Genomic DNA, 18,168 nt, shown 5'->3' on the forward strand with positions numbered 1-18,168 from the left:
GGGCAGGAGACAGCGGCCCTCCAGTTACTCTAGTGGGGGCTAGGCGTCACCGGGCAGGAAACAGCGGCCCTCCAGTTACTCTAGTGGGGGCTAGGCATCACTGGGTAGGAGACAGCGGCCCCTCCAGTTACTCTAGTTGGGGCTAGGCGTCACTGGGCAGGAGACAGCGGCCCTCCAGTTACTCTACTGGGGGCTAGGCGTCACCGGGCAGGAAACAGCGGCCCTCCAGTTACTCTAGTGGGGGGCTGGGCATCAAAGGAATTATTACAGTGCCCTGTGAGAAATGCTGAAAAAAGAGGAATAAATGACCAACTCTCTCGATTGGGCAGGGAGGAGGAAAAGGAGGAACACAGTGGATGTGGGAATGGGGAGAGGCCTTCCCAGTGGAGGATTCCATGTGGGAGGGGCCTGGCCTGCACTCAGTGGGGCTGGCTGCTGGGTGGTGGGGCAGGAGCGGGAGGGGAGGCGAGACCTAAGGGACCAGGTCACAAAGGGCCTTGCATGTCACATGGAGTAGGGCTTAGCCGAATTTTAAGCAAGGCAGCAATATCCTAGTTTCCTGGGAGGAGACCAGAAAAAAACATGGCAACCAAATAGTAACAGCACCAAACTCAGTGCTTAACTGAGGACGAGGGCTCACCCTTTTGTGGAGCCAGATACCAGCGCCATCTTTTTTACAATTTAAACTTCGCTAAGTGCCTCAATACAGGAACTTCTTTTAATCTTACCAACCCTGTGAAGCGAACAAGACAGGTAACACCTCCCTACCAGCTTCAGAGATGGAGAAACAGAGCTCTGAGAAGTCAAATGACTCAAATTTGGAACCAAATGTAGAACCCAAACCTCTGAATCCCTGCCTGGTCCTCCCTGGTGACCATATCATCCCTTAAACGCAATAGGAGAAGGCAACTGGCTATGGAACTATGGCCAAGTCCCCTTCCCATTCTGGACCCCCTGTGCCGCAGCTCAGTGAATTTAGAGACTGGATGGAACCTGGGCCACAAATAAAGCCAGTCTTCTCTGAGGAATCCATGAGTGTGGAGGGAGGGGCGTGCTGCTGCCAGGCGTGACTCTGCAGCCACAGGCTTCTCACCTTGACAGACATGTTGTGGATATCTAGGCAGAAGGAGATGCGCTGGTGGAAGGCCAGCTGGGGCTCTCGGGTGGAATAGATGTCAATCATCTCCTTGGATTGGACATAGCCCTTCTCATGGTTGATGCTGGCCTCAATGACACCATCCCGGATGGCCTGCAGGCCCCCAAAGAGGAAAGTTCACCAGCACGCCCATCTTCTTCCTCTTTTTTTTTTTTTGAGATGGAGTTTCGCTCTGTCACTCAGGCAAGAGAGTGCAGTGGTGCGATCTCGGCTCACTGCAGCCTTTACTTCCCGGGTTCAAGCGACTCTCCTGCCTCAGCCTCCCGAGTAGCCAGGATTACAGGCACCCGCCACCAGGCCTGGCTAAGTTTTGTATTTTTAGTGGAGATGGGGTTTCACCAAATTGGCCACGTTTGTCTCGAACTCCTGACCTCAAGTGATCCACCCTCCCCGGCCTCACAAAGTGCTGGGATTACAGGCATGAGCCACCGTGCCTGGCCCAGCATGCCCATCTTCTAAACCAGAGAAAATCTTGTTCCTTCCCATTCCTCTGCCCTCCTTATATTCTCACACTCACAAGCACTATCATAAACTCAACATGTGCACACACCTACACTCACACACTCACATGTGCATCCATTCTCTCTCTGGCAACTTCTTGGCTTCACTGCAAACGACAGGCCCTCCCTGAAATGACTATGCCATTGCTTTACCTATTCCCCTCCTTGGCCAAACTCCTCCCACTCCTGCCTCCTGAGATTGGCAGGAAAGTGACAACCTGGTCACTGTGGTTCCTGAACCAGCCCCACCTTGGCAACAATGAACTCTGCATCTTCGGGGCTATCCAACTGCAGCTTCTGGGCAATGTCGGCCAAGGAGATTCGGGAATAGGAGAGGCTGATCATGCGTACACCTGGGAGAGGAAGGAGCGATGGGGTGGGCAGGGCGGGCACAGACCCTTCACTTGCCCAAGGGTACCCACTAGGTTTGCCCCAGCCTGGCTTCTGCTCCTCCAACAGCCCCTCAGATCCTGATCCACACCTGTCTTAATCACGTTGTGCCGCAGCCGGATGATTAGGGTGTAGGTCCCATCTGCTTGAAACTTCTCCCCAAACTGATCCAAGACCTGGTTGAACTTGGCTAGGTTTCCTGTCCTGACGGCTGCAGGGAGAACAGGAGTAGACTGGATGATGCAAATGGGCACAGGCATGTAAGAGGCCCCAGTGAAGGGGGCCTAGTGGGCTCTGGGGTTGGGAAGCCAGCCTTACCTTGAGTCAGAAGGAAATACGGCATAAGTGAGCGCTTGAGGGAGGGCTGGCGGAACTGCAGCCGGTCAGGGATCTCCCCCAGCAACAGCTCCACTACGATGAGAAGCTTGTGCACCTGGACAGAGTGACAGGGGAACACAGTGGGCAGGGAGCCCCATGGGCGGAAGAAGAAAATGAAATGTGGCCTGAATTCTGCCAGATGTAGTGGAAAACAGGGAAAGGGATCGTTGTTTAGGCCCAGAGAGAGGAGGAAGCCCTGAAAACCTGTGCTGGGCATGGAATCCAAGCCCAGCTGCCTTTGGAGCAGGGTGCTGGGAATGTGGCCCTTTGGTCACATTTGGTCGCAGAGCCCTCAGTTGCATTTCACCTGGCCACCCTGCACACAGTCTGCTCTGAAATGACAGTGCTCTAAAGTGAGGCCAGAAGGGCAGGTGCTGTGGTTCAGCAACAGCGAGGGACCAGGGCTCGCAGGCCTGGAGAACGGAACATGCGTCAGCCAGAGATGCTCACTAGAGCGGCAGACTGTTAGTGGAGGAGAGGAGGTCATCAGTGGGTAGAATTTGTTATCTGGGCAGAGGCAGAAGTGTAGGAAGGGGCCTGGCTTCCGTGAATGAGCAGAGTATCCAGACACAGAAGGGTGGCTGGAAACCTGGGCCTGTCTTCCTCCACAGGACTGTGAGGTATTTCTGAGTGGTGCTGAGTGTGAATTCAGCACCACACAAGAAAACTACAGTGGAGGGAATGATGGCCCCCAACTCAGGAATTCACCAGGCACGGAACACAAAGCAGCTAAATCGTGGGGCAGCAAGTTTCACGGGGAGGCAGGGGTTACAACGGGAGTGTGTGATCACACCCACAGCCAGGCCGACCCTTCACCCTCCACAGGCACCTCCAGGAGGCTGCCCTGTCCCTTGGAGTAACCCATGTGTGAGGGAAAATCCCTGGAAATGGTAATTTATGAAGTGCCTTAAGGAGTCTGACAAAGCAGAAAAAGGAGGGTCAAGGGTACAGATTGAAAAAGAGGCAGAAATGTGTGGGTACCTGGGGAGCTGTTAGGAAAGAGACAGTTGGGACCACGGTCTGGGGACTATGCCATTGCCATTTTGCATGCCAGGCTGAGCAGTTTGAAGTCTGCATGTGGAACACTTGGTGTCTAGTCTCTACTCACTAGCTAGGAAACACTGAGCAACTGGGTCCTTGGTTCCTCATCTCTAAAACTACCAAATAACAATATCAACACCTAGCCTGTCTACCTCACAAGACCGTTACGATGCCCTCCAGCAGTGGGGAGCAATGCAAGCTTCCCAGGCCAAAGAAGGACAGAGCTGGAGCTCTGCTTAGTAAGGCAAGTGAGTGTAAGCTGGGCTGGTGGAGAGGAAGATGATCAGGCAGAAGTGTCTGGAAACGTTACTGGCTCAAACCATAGCGCTGGCAATATCAAGGAACAGGCAAACACAGAAGACATGCAGATAATTTAACAGCCGACCCAGTGACGGGAAGGACGGTGGGGGAGAGTCGGAGATGATGCAAGGCCCTGATCTCCATTGGGAAAGCAGGAGGAAGGAATGGTAAGGGGGCCAGGAGGGGTCTCTTTGGGACACGTTGTAGAGAGAGATATGGGGGGTGGGAGGGGGAGCTGGATCTGCAGGTCTGATGCTCGTGAGAGGGGTCAGAGTTAGTGTGATGGGCTAAACTGTGTCCCCCTCAAGTTCATGTTATAGACCTAAATCCCAGTACCTCAAAATGGGACAATATTTGGACACAGGGCCTTTAAAGAGGTAATTATGGTAAAACGAGGTCATATGGGTGGACCCTAATCCTACATGACTATTGTCCTTCTAAGACAAGAGCAGGACACAGACACACACGGAGGGAAGACCACGTGAAAGCACCAGGAGACGGCCATCGACAAGCAGACGAGAGAAGCCCTCAGAAGAAACCAGTCATGTCACACTTTGCTCTTGGACTTAGAGCCTCCAGAATTGTGATGAAATTAATTTTAGTTGTTTAAGTCGCCAAGTCTGTGGAAGCCTGCATTGGCAGTCCCAGCAGAGTAACGGAGTTAGTAAGGTACAGGCTGAAGAGCACCATGCAGGCGAGAGCTGAAGCTGGGAAAGCAAACAAGGTCACTCAAGGAGAGAATGAGGGTTTTACTATCGACAGAGAAGCTCTCAGAGTGCTCTGCTGAGGCCCAGGTGGTGAGAAGGAGCAGACAGAACACTGGAGGGAAGGGGCTGGCCAGTGCACTATTGGGGAGGGAGCCAGGGGAGACAGGAATGGCCGCTTGAGAGGGGAAGCAGCAGGGGTGGGGGTTTTCCTCCGGGAGACTGAAGCAAACAGGTGATGGGCCAAGCCTGGAAGAGAGAGGAAGAAGTGCGATGGAAAATACAGGTAGCGAAGCTGGCATTAAGTAAAGACAAGGAGGGTGAAAATGGGTGGAGAGAGACATTCAAGTTTACGGGAGACAAGGCAGCTGCAGGAACGAATGCTAGCTGGCCTCCAGCTCTGAACTGGATGAGCCAGCACTGCCCTCCTCAGAGCGCTCTGTGCACCAGCAGCGCTGGCATCACCCAGGGCCCGTTAGGAATGCAGACTCTCCAAATCGGAATCTACAGCTTTATCAGACCCCCAGCTGATTCTGTAAGCTGGGTGGTGACGGGGTGTGTGAGGGCAGAGGGCTGGTTGCAGGCCTTCTCCCAAACACGCCTTCACTTCCGCCCTCTCTCTCCCTGCGCTCCCTCACCAACAGCGCCCTAGCCCAAGGCCTCTCTTCCAGCTCTCTCTACACCTTCCTGCCACTGAGAAAATTTAAATGCCTGAAAGCCTCTCTCATGGTACATGACACATTCTATGTATGTTAATTACTTGTATTTTTAGTGATTTTCAAAAGAAACTTTGGTGTCTCTCACATTGTAAGCAATCTAACATTTTGCTCACGCGCCCAGTGTGTCTGAAAAGCCTTCACTTTTTGTAAAAATCCTACCCATCTCTGAAAGACCAGTTCAATTTTAATGTTTCTTTTTTTTTTTTGAGAGAGTCTTGCTCTGTCGCCCAGGCTGCAATGCAGTGGCACGATCATGGCTCACTGCAGCCTCGACCTCCTGGGCCCAAGTGATCCTTGCATTTCAGCCTCCCAAGTGGCTGGGACTACAGGTGCAAGCCATCACGCCCAGCTACGTCTTTTATTTTTGCAGAGGCGGTGTCTCCATATGCTGCTAAGGTTGGTCTCAAGCAATCCTCTTGCCACAGCCTCCCAAAGTGCTGGGATTATAGGTGTGAGCCCTGTACCTAGCCAACTTTTTCTTTAAGATCCTTTCTCTTTCATTATTTGATCAAAAACAAATCTGACTTTCTCTGAACTTTTGAACAGAAATAAAATGAATCTCCTACTACATTGACCTAATCAACGTACATGTCTCCTGTTCCCTGTCAAGGCACTATGGAAGTGGATGTTGTGTGAAGGTAGGAGCAGAGGTTTAAATTTGGGAAGACTAGGTCTACATCCTGGCTACTGGGCTCTGTAACTTCACACACACCCTTAAGCTTTCAAAAAATTAGCTGGGTTGGCTGGGCACGGTGGCTCACACCTGTAATCCCAGCACTTTGGGAGGCTGAGGCGGGCAGATCATGAGGTCAGGAGATCGAAACCATCCTGGCTAACACAGTGAAACCCCGTCTCTACCAAAAATACAAAAAATTAGCCAGGAGTGGTGGTGGACGCCTGTAATCCCAGCCACTCAGGAGGCTAAGACACAGAATCGCTTGAACCCAGGAGGTGGAAGTTGCAGTAAGCTGAGAGAGGCAGAAGAATGGCGCGAACCTGGGAGGCGGAGGTTGCAGTGAGCCGAGATGGTACCACTGCACTCCAGCCTGGGAGACAGAGCAAGACTCCATTTCAAAAAAAAAAGAATAAAAAAAAAAAAAATTAGTTGGGTGTGGTGGCGGGCGCCTGCCCAGCTACTCAGGAAGCTGAGGCAGGAGAATCACTTGAACTCGGGAGGCAGAGGTTGCAGTGAGACAAGATCATACCATTGCACTCCAGCCTGGGTGACAGAAGGAGACTCTGTTTCAAAAAAAAAAAAAAAGAAAGAAAAGAAAGACCACTTATTATCCTCCCTTCCTATCCCATACAGTGCCTAATACCAGGGTTGATGCTTAAATACTTGCTGACTGACAGTTCTTAAGTGGCCAAGTTTTATGTTTACTTGAGCCACTCAGCCTTATGGAGATTTTCTGGATTCCTCTGCCACAGACAATACAGTTTCCAAATGTGAACATGAAGGACCAGATAAGAACCTGGGGTTTATATCAACACAATCTAGGTCCATGCCTGGAATGGCTGTCAGGCATGCTGGGGAATCAGGAATATTCTAAACCTATCTGCCAAGGAGAACACTCTGAATGAATATCCACTGCCAGAGGTGCAGGTAGTGTCTGCTTTGTGACACCCACAAATAGATGTGAAGCAACCTTTTGCAGACATGGCGGCTCACACCTGCAATCCCAGCACTTAGGGAGGCAGAGGCGGAAGGATTGCTTGAGCCCAGAAGTTCTCACCTGAGCAACAGTGAGACCCCCGTCTCCACACACACACACACACAAAAAAAAAAAAAAGAAAAAAGGTTGAAGCTCTTCTGGATAGGAAGGTTAAGGATGCCTTTCCTAGCCCCTAGCATAGGGAAGAGAACTGAAGTGGTAGGGAATGAGTAAGAGGCAAAGAGGCCAGGCATGGTGGCTTACACCTGTGATCCCAGCACTTTGGGAAGTTGAGGTGGGAGGACTTCTTGAGCCCAGGAGTTCAAGACCAGCCTGGGTAAGATAGTGAGACACCATCTTAATGAAAAAAAAAAGAGGCAAAGGGATGATGGTGTCTGTGGCTCACCGTCTGTTTGAAGCCGACAGCTGTGTGCTGAGGGGCCTTGCGAAGGGCATTGGTCATTGTTCTCCGGGCCTCTGAGTACTCCAGCTGGATGGCTTTGATTCGCCCTGGGAGTGGAGGAGAGGAGAGTTGGTCAACAGAGTGGGGTCATCCAACCCTCCGGACAAGCCAGAGGGCCAAATGGGCCTCTTATGCACCACCCCTTGGAAAATTTGCACCAGGCAGGCCTGAGACACCTCTGATTTGTGGGTTGGGCCCCTCTGCTCACCTGTATAGTAGAGGTACCTGGCCCACTCATTGTTGTTGGCCTGCTCTGGGAACACGGACTTGGACACCAGTTTCTCAGCCTGGTCGTACAAGCTGTAGTGTAGGTAATTCCGCAGCAGGAGGTTCAGCAGGGTGGCCTGCCCATCTGCGTCATGCCGAAGCGTCGCTGTCCGGAGCCGAGCATGCAAGAAGCTTCAAGAAGGAAAGAAGAAAGATATCAAAGACTTCAATTCACAACTCTCTGAACTGCCTTTGACTCTTCACTCTTTTTCCTTAAAAAAGTTATACAAATCGCTTTTCCGGTTATTTGCTGAGTACTGAACTATCGAGTGCCTAAGGTGTAGATACTACTCTAGCTTTGCAAAAAGGACAAAACCCTGCCCTTAGGGAATGCAGCCCAGAGGGGAGGCAATGGTCATGAGGAAGCAGCACAGTGTGCAGCGTGGCAGAAGATGGGAGGCCTGTGAGGTCAGGGGGACCGCAATGGGGAATGTAGGAGGTGAGAAAGATGAGTTGACCTTTTCAATAGCTTGGCCAAGGCAGGACTCACTGAGAAGGGATCAGTGAAGGGAAGGCTTGAAGGAGGCGGAGAGACGAGTGTTCTGGATGGAGGGGCAGCCAGTGCAAAGGCTCTGAAGAAGAGGGTGTCGGGCACACCAGAGGAAAGGCAGGCCAGTGGGGCTGAGGAACAGGAGGAGGTGAAGTCTGGGAGGTCAAAATGGAGCAGATTATGTCAGGCCTTATGAGGTAGTGTGAGGACTTTGCCTTTCCTTTAGATGGGAAGCCACTGCAGGTTTTGAGCAAAGAAGTAAAATATTTTCTAGCCTGTCCCTCCACCCCTAACCCACCTCAGTCCTACCTTGATGTGGGGTGAAGGGAAGAACCTGAGGACAGTTCTTTATAGTCCAGCAGTGACCCACTTCAACTAGCATCAGTCTCTCTCCCACATCCCTCACATGGCACAGGGCATGGGAACCACTGCCCCTCTTTCCTGCTTACATCTACTGGTTCATTGCCCTCTGCAGGTCCACAGTTGTGTGCTTGTGACTGACCAAGTCTCTGACCCTGAGGGCCCCAAGTGAGATCCCTGGTTGCCTGTACCTGCGCACCACATCCAGCTTGTCCAGGAACTCATAGACCCGCGCGTGATAATAGTAACACTTTGCGGCCACAAGGTCTAAGGCCCGGCGGTTCTGAGTACTGATTTTCTGCATCAGGTCGTCAGAGATCTTCTGTGCCTGGGGAGGAAGCCAAAAGATAATTAGGTGGCAGTTCCTCAAAAGGATAAACATGGAGTTGTCATTTGACCCAGCAATTCCTATCCTAGGTATGCAGCCAAGAGAACTGGAAACTTAGGTTCACATAAAAGCATGTACACAAATGTTCACAGAAGCATTATTCGTAACCAAAAAGCAGAAACGACCCAAGTGCCCATCAGCTGATGAACAGATAAACAAAATGTGGCATATCCAGGAGGGAATATTACTCAGCCTTAAAAAGGAATGAAGTACTGACACACACTACAACATGGGTCAACCCTGAAAACATGATGTGAAGTGAAAAAAGGCAGAAACCTAGGGCATGTGGTGTATAATTCCATTTACATGAAATGTCCAGAGTAAGTAAATCCTCCATAGAGGCAGGGCAGATTAATAGCTGCCAGGGGCTGGGTAAGGGGAAAATGAAAAGTGACCACTAATACGTATGGTGTTTCTTTTTGGGGTGATGAAAATGTTCTGGAATTAGGGGTGGATATACAACTTTGGGAATATACTAAAACCCACTAAATTGTAGTACACTTTATTTATTTGTTTGTCTGTTTGATAGAGTCTTGCTCTATCACCAGGCTGGAGTACAGTGGCGCAATCTTGGCTCACCACAACCTCCGCCTCCTGGTTCAAGTGATTCCCCTGCCTCAGCCTTCTTAGTAGCTGGGGCTGCAGGCACGTGCCGCCATGCCCGTCTAATTTTTTGTGTTTTTAGTAAAGACAGGGTTTCACCATGTTGCTCAGGATGGTCTTGATTGACCTCGTGATCTACTCGCCTTGGCCTCCCAAAGTGCTGGGATTACAGGCGAGCGCCACCGCACCTGGCCTGTAGTACACTTTAAAGGGGTGAACTATATCTCAAAAACAAACAGCCAAGTACAGTGGCGTGTGCCTATAATCCCAGCTACATGAGAGGCTGAGGAGGGAGGATTACCTGAGCCCAGGAGTTCAAGACCAGCATGGTTAACATAGCAACATAACATCCAATAAGAACAAAACAGTGGGCCAGGCGCAGTGGCTCACGCCCGCAACCCTAGCACTTCGGGAGGCGGAGGACAGGAAATCACTTGAGCCCAGGGGTTGGAGACCAGCTTGGCAAGAATGTGAAATCCTGTCTCTACAAAAAAACACAAAATTTAGCTGGGTGTGGTGGCGCATGCCTGTAATCCCAGCTACTCAAGAGGCTGAGGTGGAAGGATCACTTAAGCTGGGGAGGTCAAAGCTGCAGTGAACTGTGATCATACCACTGCATTCCAGCATGGGCAACAAAGCGAGACCAACCCCCAAAAACAAACCAACCAACCAACCAACCAACCAACCACCAAAAACAGTGTGGGAAGGAAAGGAAACAAACCAGAGAATTAAGGAGTGGGACTTATTTCCTCAGTGTGCTCCTGTGACAGTGGCTATAATGAACAAAGAAGCTGGCCCTAGCTGGGGGAGTGGCGGAAGTGCAGTATGCAAAATGGAACTATTAGTCCATAATAACAGCTACCATTTATGAAAATATCATGAAAGCTTACTATGTGCAGACCATTGTGCTAAGTATTTCTAAACAAATTATTTTATGTAATGCTAACCATCTTGTAAGGCAGGAACTATTATCCCCATTTTACATACAGCTGGGAGAAATTAATTTGCCTAGGGTACAGCTGGGATTGGAACCCAGGTCTGTCTGTCTCCAAATGCCCCTAATTTTCCCCAAAGAATGTACTACGCTGGTATCCCCCACAGACTGGTACAGCATGACCACTGCGAGCCCTGTCCCACAGTGCCCAGAGCAGGAGTGGGTTCTCCTGGGATGTGGGATCAAACGCATACCTCTATGGAGAAAGAGTGTGGGGGTCAGTTCTTAAGAATCAGTGATTATTTCCATTTCGTCACCAGGGACGCTCTCCCCACCAAACCCCTTGCATCACTTGGGGCTTATGAATCGCTCTCACTGCATTCTGGATACCTCTTTGTAGCGCTTGCTGTTCATCATGAAGATGACCATGAGAAGTTGGAGATAGGCTTCCACTTCAGGCAGGAGGGGTGCCGATGCAGCTTTTCCCGTGCGGGGACGGAACTGTAAATCAGCCTCTGTGTCCATGGGCTAGGAGAGGACAGAAGTTACCATGGAAAAGCTCAGTCAGATCAAGTAACCAAGAATTTATTGAGCATCCACTATGTATTTCAACATACTTATTGAGTGTCTACTATGTGCCAAGATTTTGTTAGGTGCTAGGGATAAAAAAATAAAGATGACAGTCTTTCCCAAAGAAATCAAGGAGGAGTTGGGTGTGGTGGCTCACGCCAGTAGTGCCAGCTACCTGGGAGGCTGAGGCAGAAGAATGCTTGAGGCCAGGAGTTTGAGACCAGTCTGGGCAACACAGCGAGACCCTATCTCTCAAAAAATAAATAAGAACTAGCCAGGCATGGTGGCAGGCACCTGTATTCCCAGTTACTCAGGAGGCTGAGGGAGGAGCATTGCCTGATCCCAGGACTTTGAGGCTGCACTGGGCCATAATTGTGCCACTGTGCTTTAGCCTGGGTGACAGAGCAAGACCCTATCTCAAAAAAACAAAGAAAACAAGTCAAAGAGGCTGGCAATAGAATATTAATAAGCACAATAAAGTGTTACAGGAGAATAATAAACTTCTTTACAGAACATAATGGGGACATAAAGGACGATGTAAGGAACCTTCAAAGAAGCTACAACCTAAGTGGACACATGAAACCACCATACCTGGAAGCACTGCAAATACTACTGGACAGGGCTTAATGAAATAATTCTAGAGATGAAATCAGAATAATGAGACCAAAAAATTGTTTCTTGTGGAAATAAAGAAAATTTGGGGAAAGTCAACATATACACAAAACTTATTTTCAGATTTCGTCACTGACACTGGAAAAAATAAAGTGTTACAGTCACCCACCAAAATAATCATGTTTCACGAGTTTAGAGATGTGAAGGTCAGAAAACATCCAAGGTGGAGCTGGGGGAACAGTACATTTTTCCCCTTTCCCAGACAATAAACTCTTCACTGCCCTACCTTCAGGGATGTTATGAGTTTCCCCATCCACGGAGCTGACTGAGTATACAGGATTTTAAGGAAATGCAGGTGCTGGAAGGTCAGTGGAATTGGAGAAGGCTGAGATCTGGACCATGCCATGAATAATGAGGGAGAGTTCACAGTTACAAAGGATAAGGAGAGGTCTCTCCTGGCACAGAGGCCACCATCACCACCAAACTGACTTCGTCTGCATTCACTATGTGCCAGGCACTATTCTAGGAGCTTTACACTCCCCTCTCTCCAATCCGTTCATCACATTTAACAAATAAAGAAAATGAGGCACAGCAAGATGAAGTCACTTGCCCAAGTCCCACAGGTACTAACTGCCAGAGTTTGGATTCAAATTCAACTCTACCTCTAAAATCTGTGGTTTTGTTTTTTGAGGTAGGGGGTCACTCTGTCACCCAGGCTGGAGTGCGATAGATCTTGGTTCATTACAACCTTCACTTCCTGGGTTCAAGCGATTCTCCTGCCTCAGCCTCCCGAGTAGCTGGGACTACAGGTAGGTGCCACCACGCCTGGCTAATTTTTGTACTTTTTGCAGAGACAGGGTCTTGCCATGTCGCCCAAGCTGGTCTCAAACTCCTGGGCGAGTCCAGCCTGGACTCAAACGATCTGCCTGCCTCAGCCTCCCAAAGTGCTGGGATGACAGGCGTGAGCCACCGTGCCCGCCTCAGCCTCCCAAAGTGCTGGGATGACAGGCGTGAGCCACCGTGCCCGCCTCAGCCTCCCAAAGTGCTGGGATGACAGGGGTTAGCCACCGTGCCCGCCTCAGCCTCCCAAAGTGCTGGGATGACAGGCGTGAGCCACCGTGCCCGCCTCAGCCTCCCAAAGTGCTGGGATGACAGGTGTGAGCCACTATGCCTGGCCCTGACACCTGTGTTCCTCCTAACCACTGTTCTCTGCCTCCTCCATGGTGAAGCTTCAGAGGAAAGAGGCAGCAGCACCTTCTTTCTCCTAGAACAACAGAGAGGTCACCCAACGCAACCTCAACTGGAGTAGGGGGTACAGGTTGCAGGGTAGTGGCAAATGAGTTTGGCTGGGAAGGTCCTGATCCCCTGACTCGGAAGAATGACACTACAGGGCAGTGGACGGTTCCCTTGTCACTGTGCAGATGAGTATTAAAATGGGCTGCTTTGGCTTCTCTCCTCATGCTACCACAGGTAATAACATGGGACTTTAGGATGGAAAACAACGCTATTCCTGGGGGTCTGAGACCAGGCCTGCACCCTTTAAGTTGGCCTGACTCACTCACCTCTTCCAGGAAGGGGAGCAAGAAGTCTCGAGTGGCATTATTTGAAGTAAAGAAGCCCTGCACAGCCTTATACAGAACATAGTGGTTGAGGCGGCGTGATGTGGAAGGCAGCATCCGCAGGGCCCGCAGCACAAATCTCGGTTCCTTGCCTGAAACCGCTTTCTCCAGCTGTTTCACGTGCTCCTTGATGTCTGAAGAGGAGCAGAGAAGAAAATGATGTCACTTCCACTCCTAGTCCCCCACCACTCCAGGCAAGGAGTTCTAAGGAGCCTCTCACGGAGGGGCAAAATGCAACTAATAACCTTTTCTGCCCTAATGGGGTACACAATTTTTACAGATTCCACACATTGATTTTAAAACATAACCAAGTGGCAAGAAAAAAAATACAGTGGGGGTGCAGAATGGGGTAGAGGATGACAGAGGAAGAAAAGAAAAACCAATTAACTAAAGAAACCTGGAGATTTATCAGATCTTAATGGAAAAGACTTTCTAAATGTAAACAATGGGAGAAATCACATACGCACAAAAGATTAATGAGCTTGACTTCATTTAAAAAACCCTTTTAGATAACTGTGTATACAAAAGAAAAATATTTTCAACAAATGTGATCAAAGATTTGTATTTTTATTCTATAAAGAGCTTGTATAAATGGTTAAGAGATATAATGGTATAACGATTATGTTGCCACAGTTTCAAAACAAAAATGGAGATGAACTAATATACAAAGAGGAAAAATAGCTAACAGACAAAAATTATATTTCATTAGTATTTGAGCAATTGCAAATGGAAACATTTTTAAACTACCAAATTAGTAACATTAAAAAAATTATAGGCGGGGCGCGGTGGCTCATGCCTGTAATCCCAGCACTTTGGAAGGCTGAGGAGGGCAGATCATAAGGGTAGCAGTTCAAGACCAGCCTGGCCAACATGGTGAATCCTGTCTCTACTAAAAATAAAAAGATTAGCCGGGCATGGTGGTGGGCACCTGTAATCCCAGCTACTTGGGAAGCTGAGGCAGGAGAATCGCTTGAACTTGGGAGGAGGAGGTGGCAGTAAGCTGAGATCGCGCCACTGCACTCCAGCCTGGGCAACAGAGTAAGACTCTGTCTCAAAAAAAAAAAAAAAAAAAAAAAAAAAAATTATAGAGTACAGTGAAAACTGCATTTCTCCTGGTATAATGTAAATCAGCACAGTTTTTCTGGATGATAACTATCAAAAATCTTTAAAATGTTCAGCCTTTTTAACTCAGGTATATAGGTTTTGGTGGGAATCTGTACTGAAGAAATAATTATAAAAGTAGATTTTTTTAAGTTGGGCACAAAGATGATTGCTTCAAAGTTATTTACGATAGGAAGAAACTAGAAACAGTTGAAATGCAAAGCAGTAAGGGAATGCAATCAATGAGTAGTTTCTTAGGTACTTCTGTATAGTTAACACTTAGCACAGGGTATCTGGGCCACACTAAGATATAATAATAACAGCTGATATTTATGTGCTAGGCACAGTTTTAAGCATTTTAATGTTCACAACAACCCAATAAAGTATTGTACTATTACTCATATTTACACAGATGAGGGAATGGATTCCAGAACTTGTACTACTCTTAACCATTATATTGGGTATTCAATAAATGTTTCTGGAATAAATTGCTGATTATGTTTATGAATGTTAATGAAAACACATAAAATTCAAAATTTATATTTAGTTATGCCTTGATACAAACTATATACATAACTTGCTCTCAATTATAGGAGAGTAGCTCAAAAATTCATAAGAAAAAATGTTAACCATGTTTTCTTCCCCCTGCTTTTAACTTCTCATACATTCCAAAATCTCTGCAATGAATATGAATTACTTTACAACAAGAAAATGAAGTGCCTGTAATAAACACACCCAGTAGGCAATGCTGAGTGGCACCTTTGACATTGGCTGTCACTACTTTAGGTAAAAGGATGTCTATCAAATATTGATCCTGTTGCTCAACTTTACCGTTAAGAGCTGTAGTCAACAGCATCACATCCTCAAAAGTACCACTTAGGAGGATAATTTTCCTTATCGCAATGTTTTTGAGCTACTTTCTCATGCATTTTAGTGAAAAGAAAACCTAGTAAGTAGTGTGGTCCCACTTGATCCAGAACCACGAAAACGGCACCAGGATCACAGTGGGAAGCTCTCACTTTACCCACTTCAAATGGAGACAGGATGCTCTAAGTGGGAAAAGTAAAACATGAACTTGGAGGAACAAGAGGACTACGGATACTTGAAACAGGAACCTCGGAGAAAAGAAATAGGAGACACCGGTGTATAGCAGTTTAGGCCAAAGGTTAGTCTTACAAAACCAAACAAAGATGACACCCGAAAAGTTTTAAGTGTGTGTGTACTTAGACCCTTTAGAAACAGAGGGGCAGTAGGGAACTGAAGGGAGAAGGAGACAGCAAAGGGGCTGTGGGGACACTTCAGTTAGAGAAGTAGGAAACAAGATACTAGGTCGAAATGGTTCATTCGGGGGAGTGTGCTAAAGGCAGCTAGGACAACAAAAATCTGCTGTACAGTTTTAAAAGTCAGGAGTCGATATTCTAGGTCATCCCGGCCCTGTTTACACACGTAGACACAAACACTGGTTTCTAGCGGGATCAATCAGTCATATATTGGAGGCGCTAAAATCAGTCAGGTGGGATATAAATGGAATAGGTCAGAGGGGAGGGCTTAGAAAGGGGAGGACTTAGAAGAAGGAGTCCCCAGGCCCAGTGGAACCTAGATATAGATGCAACCCCAGATATGGGGATGGAGGGGATGGGAGGGGAGTGGTTCCCAGCCTGGAGAAAAGGTTCAGTCATTGGGCCTGGAGTCGGAAGTGTCAGGGCAGCGGGGGCAGGTATCTGGGGGTAATCCCAAGGAACTGAGGGTTGTGGAGGCTGCTCTGGCTTCCCAGCGAGAGGCCGAATCACAGGGGTCGCTGTCACCCGTGATCGCGGCACGTTCCCGGCTTGGGCTCCCGTACCCTCCAAGGTGACAGTGTCTAGCTCTCGCTGGGAGTGCTCAGCTGCTGCCGCCGCCGTCTTGCCGTCTGCCTCCCCCGTTGACCCGCCACCCGTCGCCGCCTCCTCTTTCATCTCCACATCCTGGGGGGCCGGGGGCAGTGGGGGTTCTTGTTCTCCTCCGCCGGGCGGCGGTTTCGCCTTGTCCGCGCCGCGGCGCCGCGCCGAGCCCTCCTGCTTCATGGCACCCGAGGTCACGGCCTAGTCCGGGGACCGAGGCCGGGGCCTCGCGTGAACCGTAGCACCGGGGACCAGGAGCCGAGCCGGGCCTACACACCAGCGCGGGCTGCTGTCGGGCCGCACGATGACGGAGCAGCTGCAAACCCCTTCCCGGCGCTGGGCCTTCTGGGAAAGGCCAGGCACGGCAGGCCGATAGCCGAGTCAACAAAGGGGAAATAAATCAACAGCCGAGGTGCAGGATGAAGGAGGAGCTTCAAGGAAGGAGCTGGGAGGAGCCTGTATGGGTTCCTGGTGCTTTCTTTCTAGCGCTGAAGTGTGATGCTTTTATGTTCCTCTCGAGTGCATTTCTGTGGGCGTCCACGAGAGGTCCCCTCAGGCTCCAATCTGGGTTACAAAGGACTTTAAGAGCATCTCAACCAGCGTGGAGTGAGTACAGTCCATCCGAGCGCGGGGCGAGATAACGTCACGAGTTGCCAGGCGGGTTTTGCGCCCAAGTTCGCTCCCTTTTCCCCGATGGGGGGGTCTCCTTCCAGATCCGCGGGGCTTGGGCTCAACGGCTGCTGGGCGCATCCGGCAGGAGGGAAGGAAAGAAGGCTGCGAAGGAGGGACGTGAAGCTAGGGCTGTTGGGCTTAAAATAAACCGAACTGGAGAGTAGCAAGAATCCTATGGGATCCGGACTTCCTTGATTAGATTTTAGTTTAGTGCTGAAGATAAGGCATACAATTCTCTGCAGGGTGAGCGTGCATTTGCGTAGAATCACTCCAGTTTAACAAAATATAGGGGCCCACCCTATGTACGGCCCAGGGCTAGCAAATAGGGGGGTGAAAAACAGCTCAAGAATGTAGTATACGGGGGAGTCAGATGGTTAGATAACCAGACACAGTGCTCTGGGCTGCGGTGGATTGGGAGTGTTGAGGAAAGAGGGTGGGAGCCACTACTGGCAGACGCTTTAGGGAGCCCGTTGAGAGGGCTTTTATACATCCAGACAGACATTGTGAAATGGCGAACAGAATAATAGTGTGCCTAAGGAGAGAATGATGGTTTACCTAGTGCTGTGCCTAAGGGGAAGCCAATTGGACAAGAAACTCTACCCACTTATTTTTCAAAGGACTCCCCCACTGATTCTGCAGGGAAGGTGAAACAAGGTGAAGGATATAGTTCCCAATTTCTTAGAACACAAAACAAAAACTCTCTCCCTACCTTGAAACTTTTCTCTCTCCCATAAGTGAAAGTCCTGAGTTTTAGACCTTTCACAGACCCTGCAAGAAAATCTAGCCCTGTTGTAAGGACCTAGAAGGCAGGAAATATGTTTTGACCTCCTCCTCCTTTACATATATAAAGGGTATCCTACATATCTTTTGCATCCTCTTTCGTAGGATTGCAGGATGTTCCTTGCATTAAACAGCCACTTGCTAACTGGAAAGATATGTGCTCTAGTTTTAGGGAACATGCCTTGACCAGTTCCTCCTCAACTGTCCTCTCACCCTCCAGGGCTGGGGGATGGATAACAGGATTTTTGAATCATCATTGGAATAAACTCATTAGAACCTCTTCATAACACCGTATCTGCAACTGAAGGTGGGCGAGAATGGTAAGGAAGAAAATAGATGAGTTATGTTCATCCTTAACAATCAAAGGAGTTACTCTTCTGGTTAGTTAGGGTGTTAGCTCATCTCTCTGTTAAGTTTACATCACAAGGAGAAAACAACCAAGTCAGCAGATAACAACCCAGTATATCCATGAGCAATAGAGTGAGGCTTTGGAAGGTGCTCAGGATCAGGGAGGATGGTGGCATAACACAAAGCTTCTGGCAGTTGGTCATAAATTCTTGGTGGTTGAGGGAACCAGGCTGGGCATCGG

The 18,168-nt window shown here is 49.1% G+C and overlaps 1 protein-coding gene across 1 annotated transcript in view; it reads right to left on the minus strand.

The window, feature by feature from the left end:
- PSMD3 (proteasome (prosome, macropain) 26S subunit, non-ATPase, 3) overlaps positions 1-16,641 on the minus strand; it is a 17,531-nt gene extending 890 nt beyond the window's left edge. The window contains exons 1-10 of the mRNA XM_011998975.1: positions 16,091-16,641; positions 13,090-13,280; positions 10,736-10,873; positions 8,612-8,748; positions 7,512-7,702; positions 7,247-7,350; positions 2,365-2,479; positions 2,138-2,257; positions 1,906-2,009; positions 1,094-1,249 (exon numbers count right to left, since the gene is read on the minus strand). Of these exons, the coding sequence (XP_011854365.1) occupies positions 1,094-1,249; positions 1,906-2,009; positions 2,138-2,257; positions 2,365-2,479; positions 7,247-7,350; positions 7,512-7,702; positions 8,612-8,748; positions 10,736-10,873; positions 13,090-13,280; positions 16,091-16,310 (1,476 nt within the window). The 5' untranslated portion in view covers positions 16,311-16,641. The remainder of the gene's footprint in view (positions 1-1,093; positions 1,250-1,905; positions 2,010-2,137; positions 2,258-2,364; positions 2,480-7,246; positions 7,351-7,511; positions 7,703-8,611; positions 8,749-10,735; positions 10,874-13,089; positions 13,281-16,090) is intronic.
- Positions 16,642-18,168: the final 1,527 nt, after the last annotated feature.

This window comes from Mandrillus leucophaeus, unplaced genomic scaffold, assembly GCF_000951045.1.
Source record: "Mandrillus leucophaeus isolate KB7577 unplaced genomic scaffold, Mleu.le_1.0 Scaffold58, whole genome shotgun sequence".
NCBI classification, from domain to species: Eukaryota; Metazoa; Chordata; class Mammalia; order Primates; family Cercopithecidae; genus Mandrillus; species Mandrillus leucophaeus.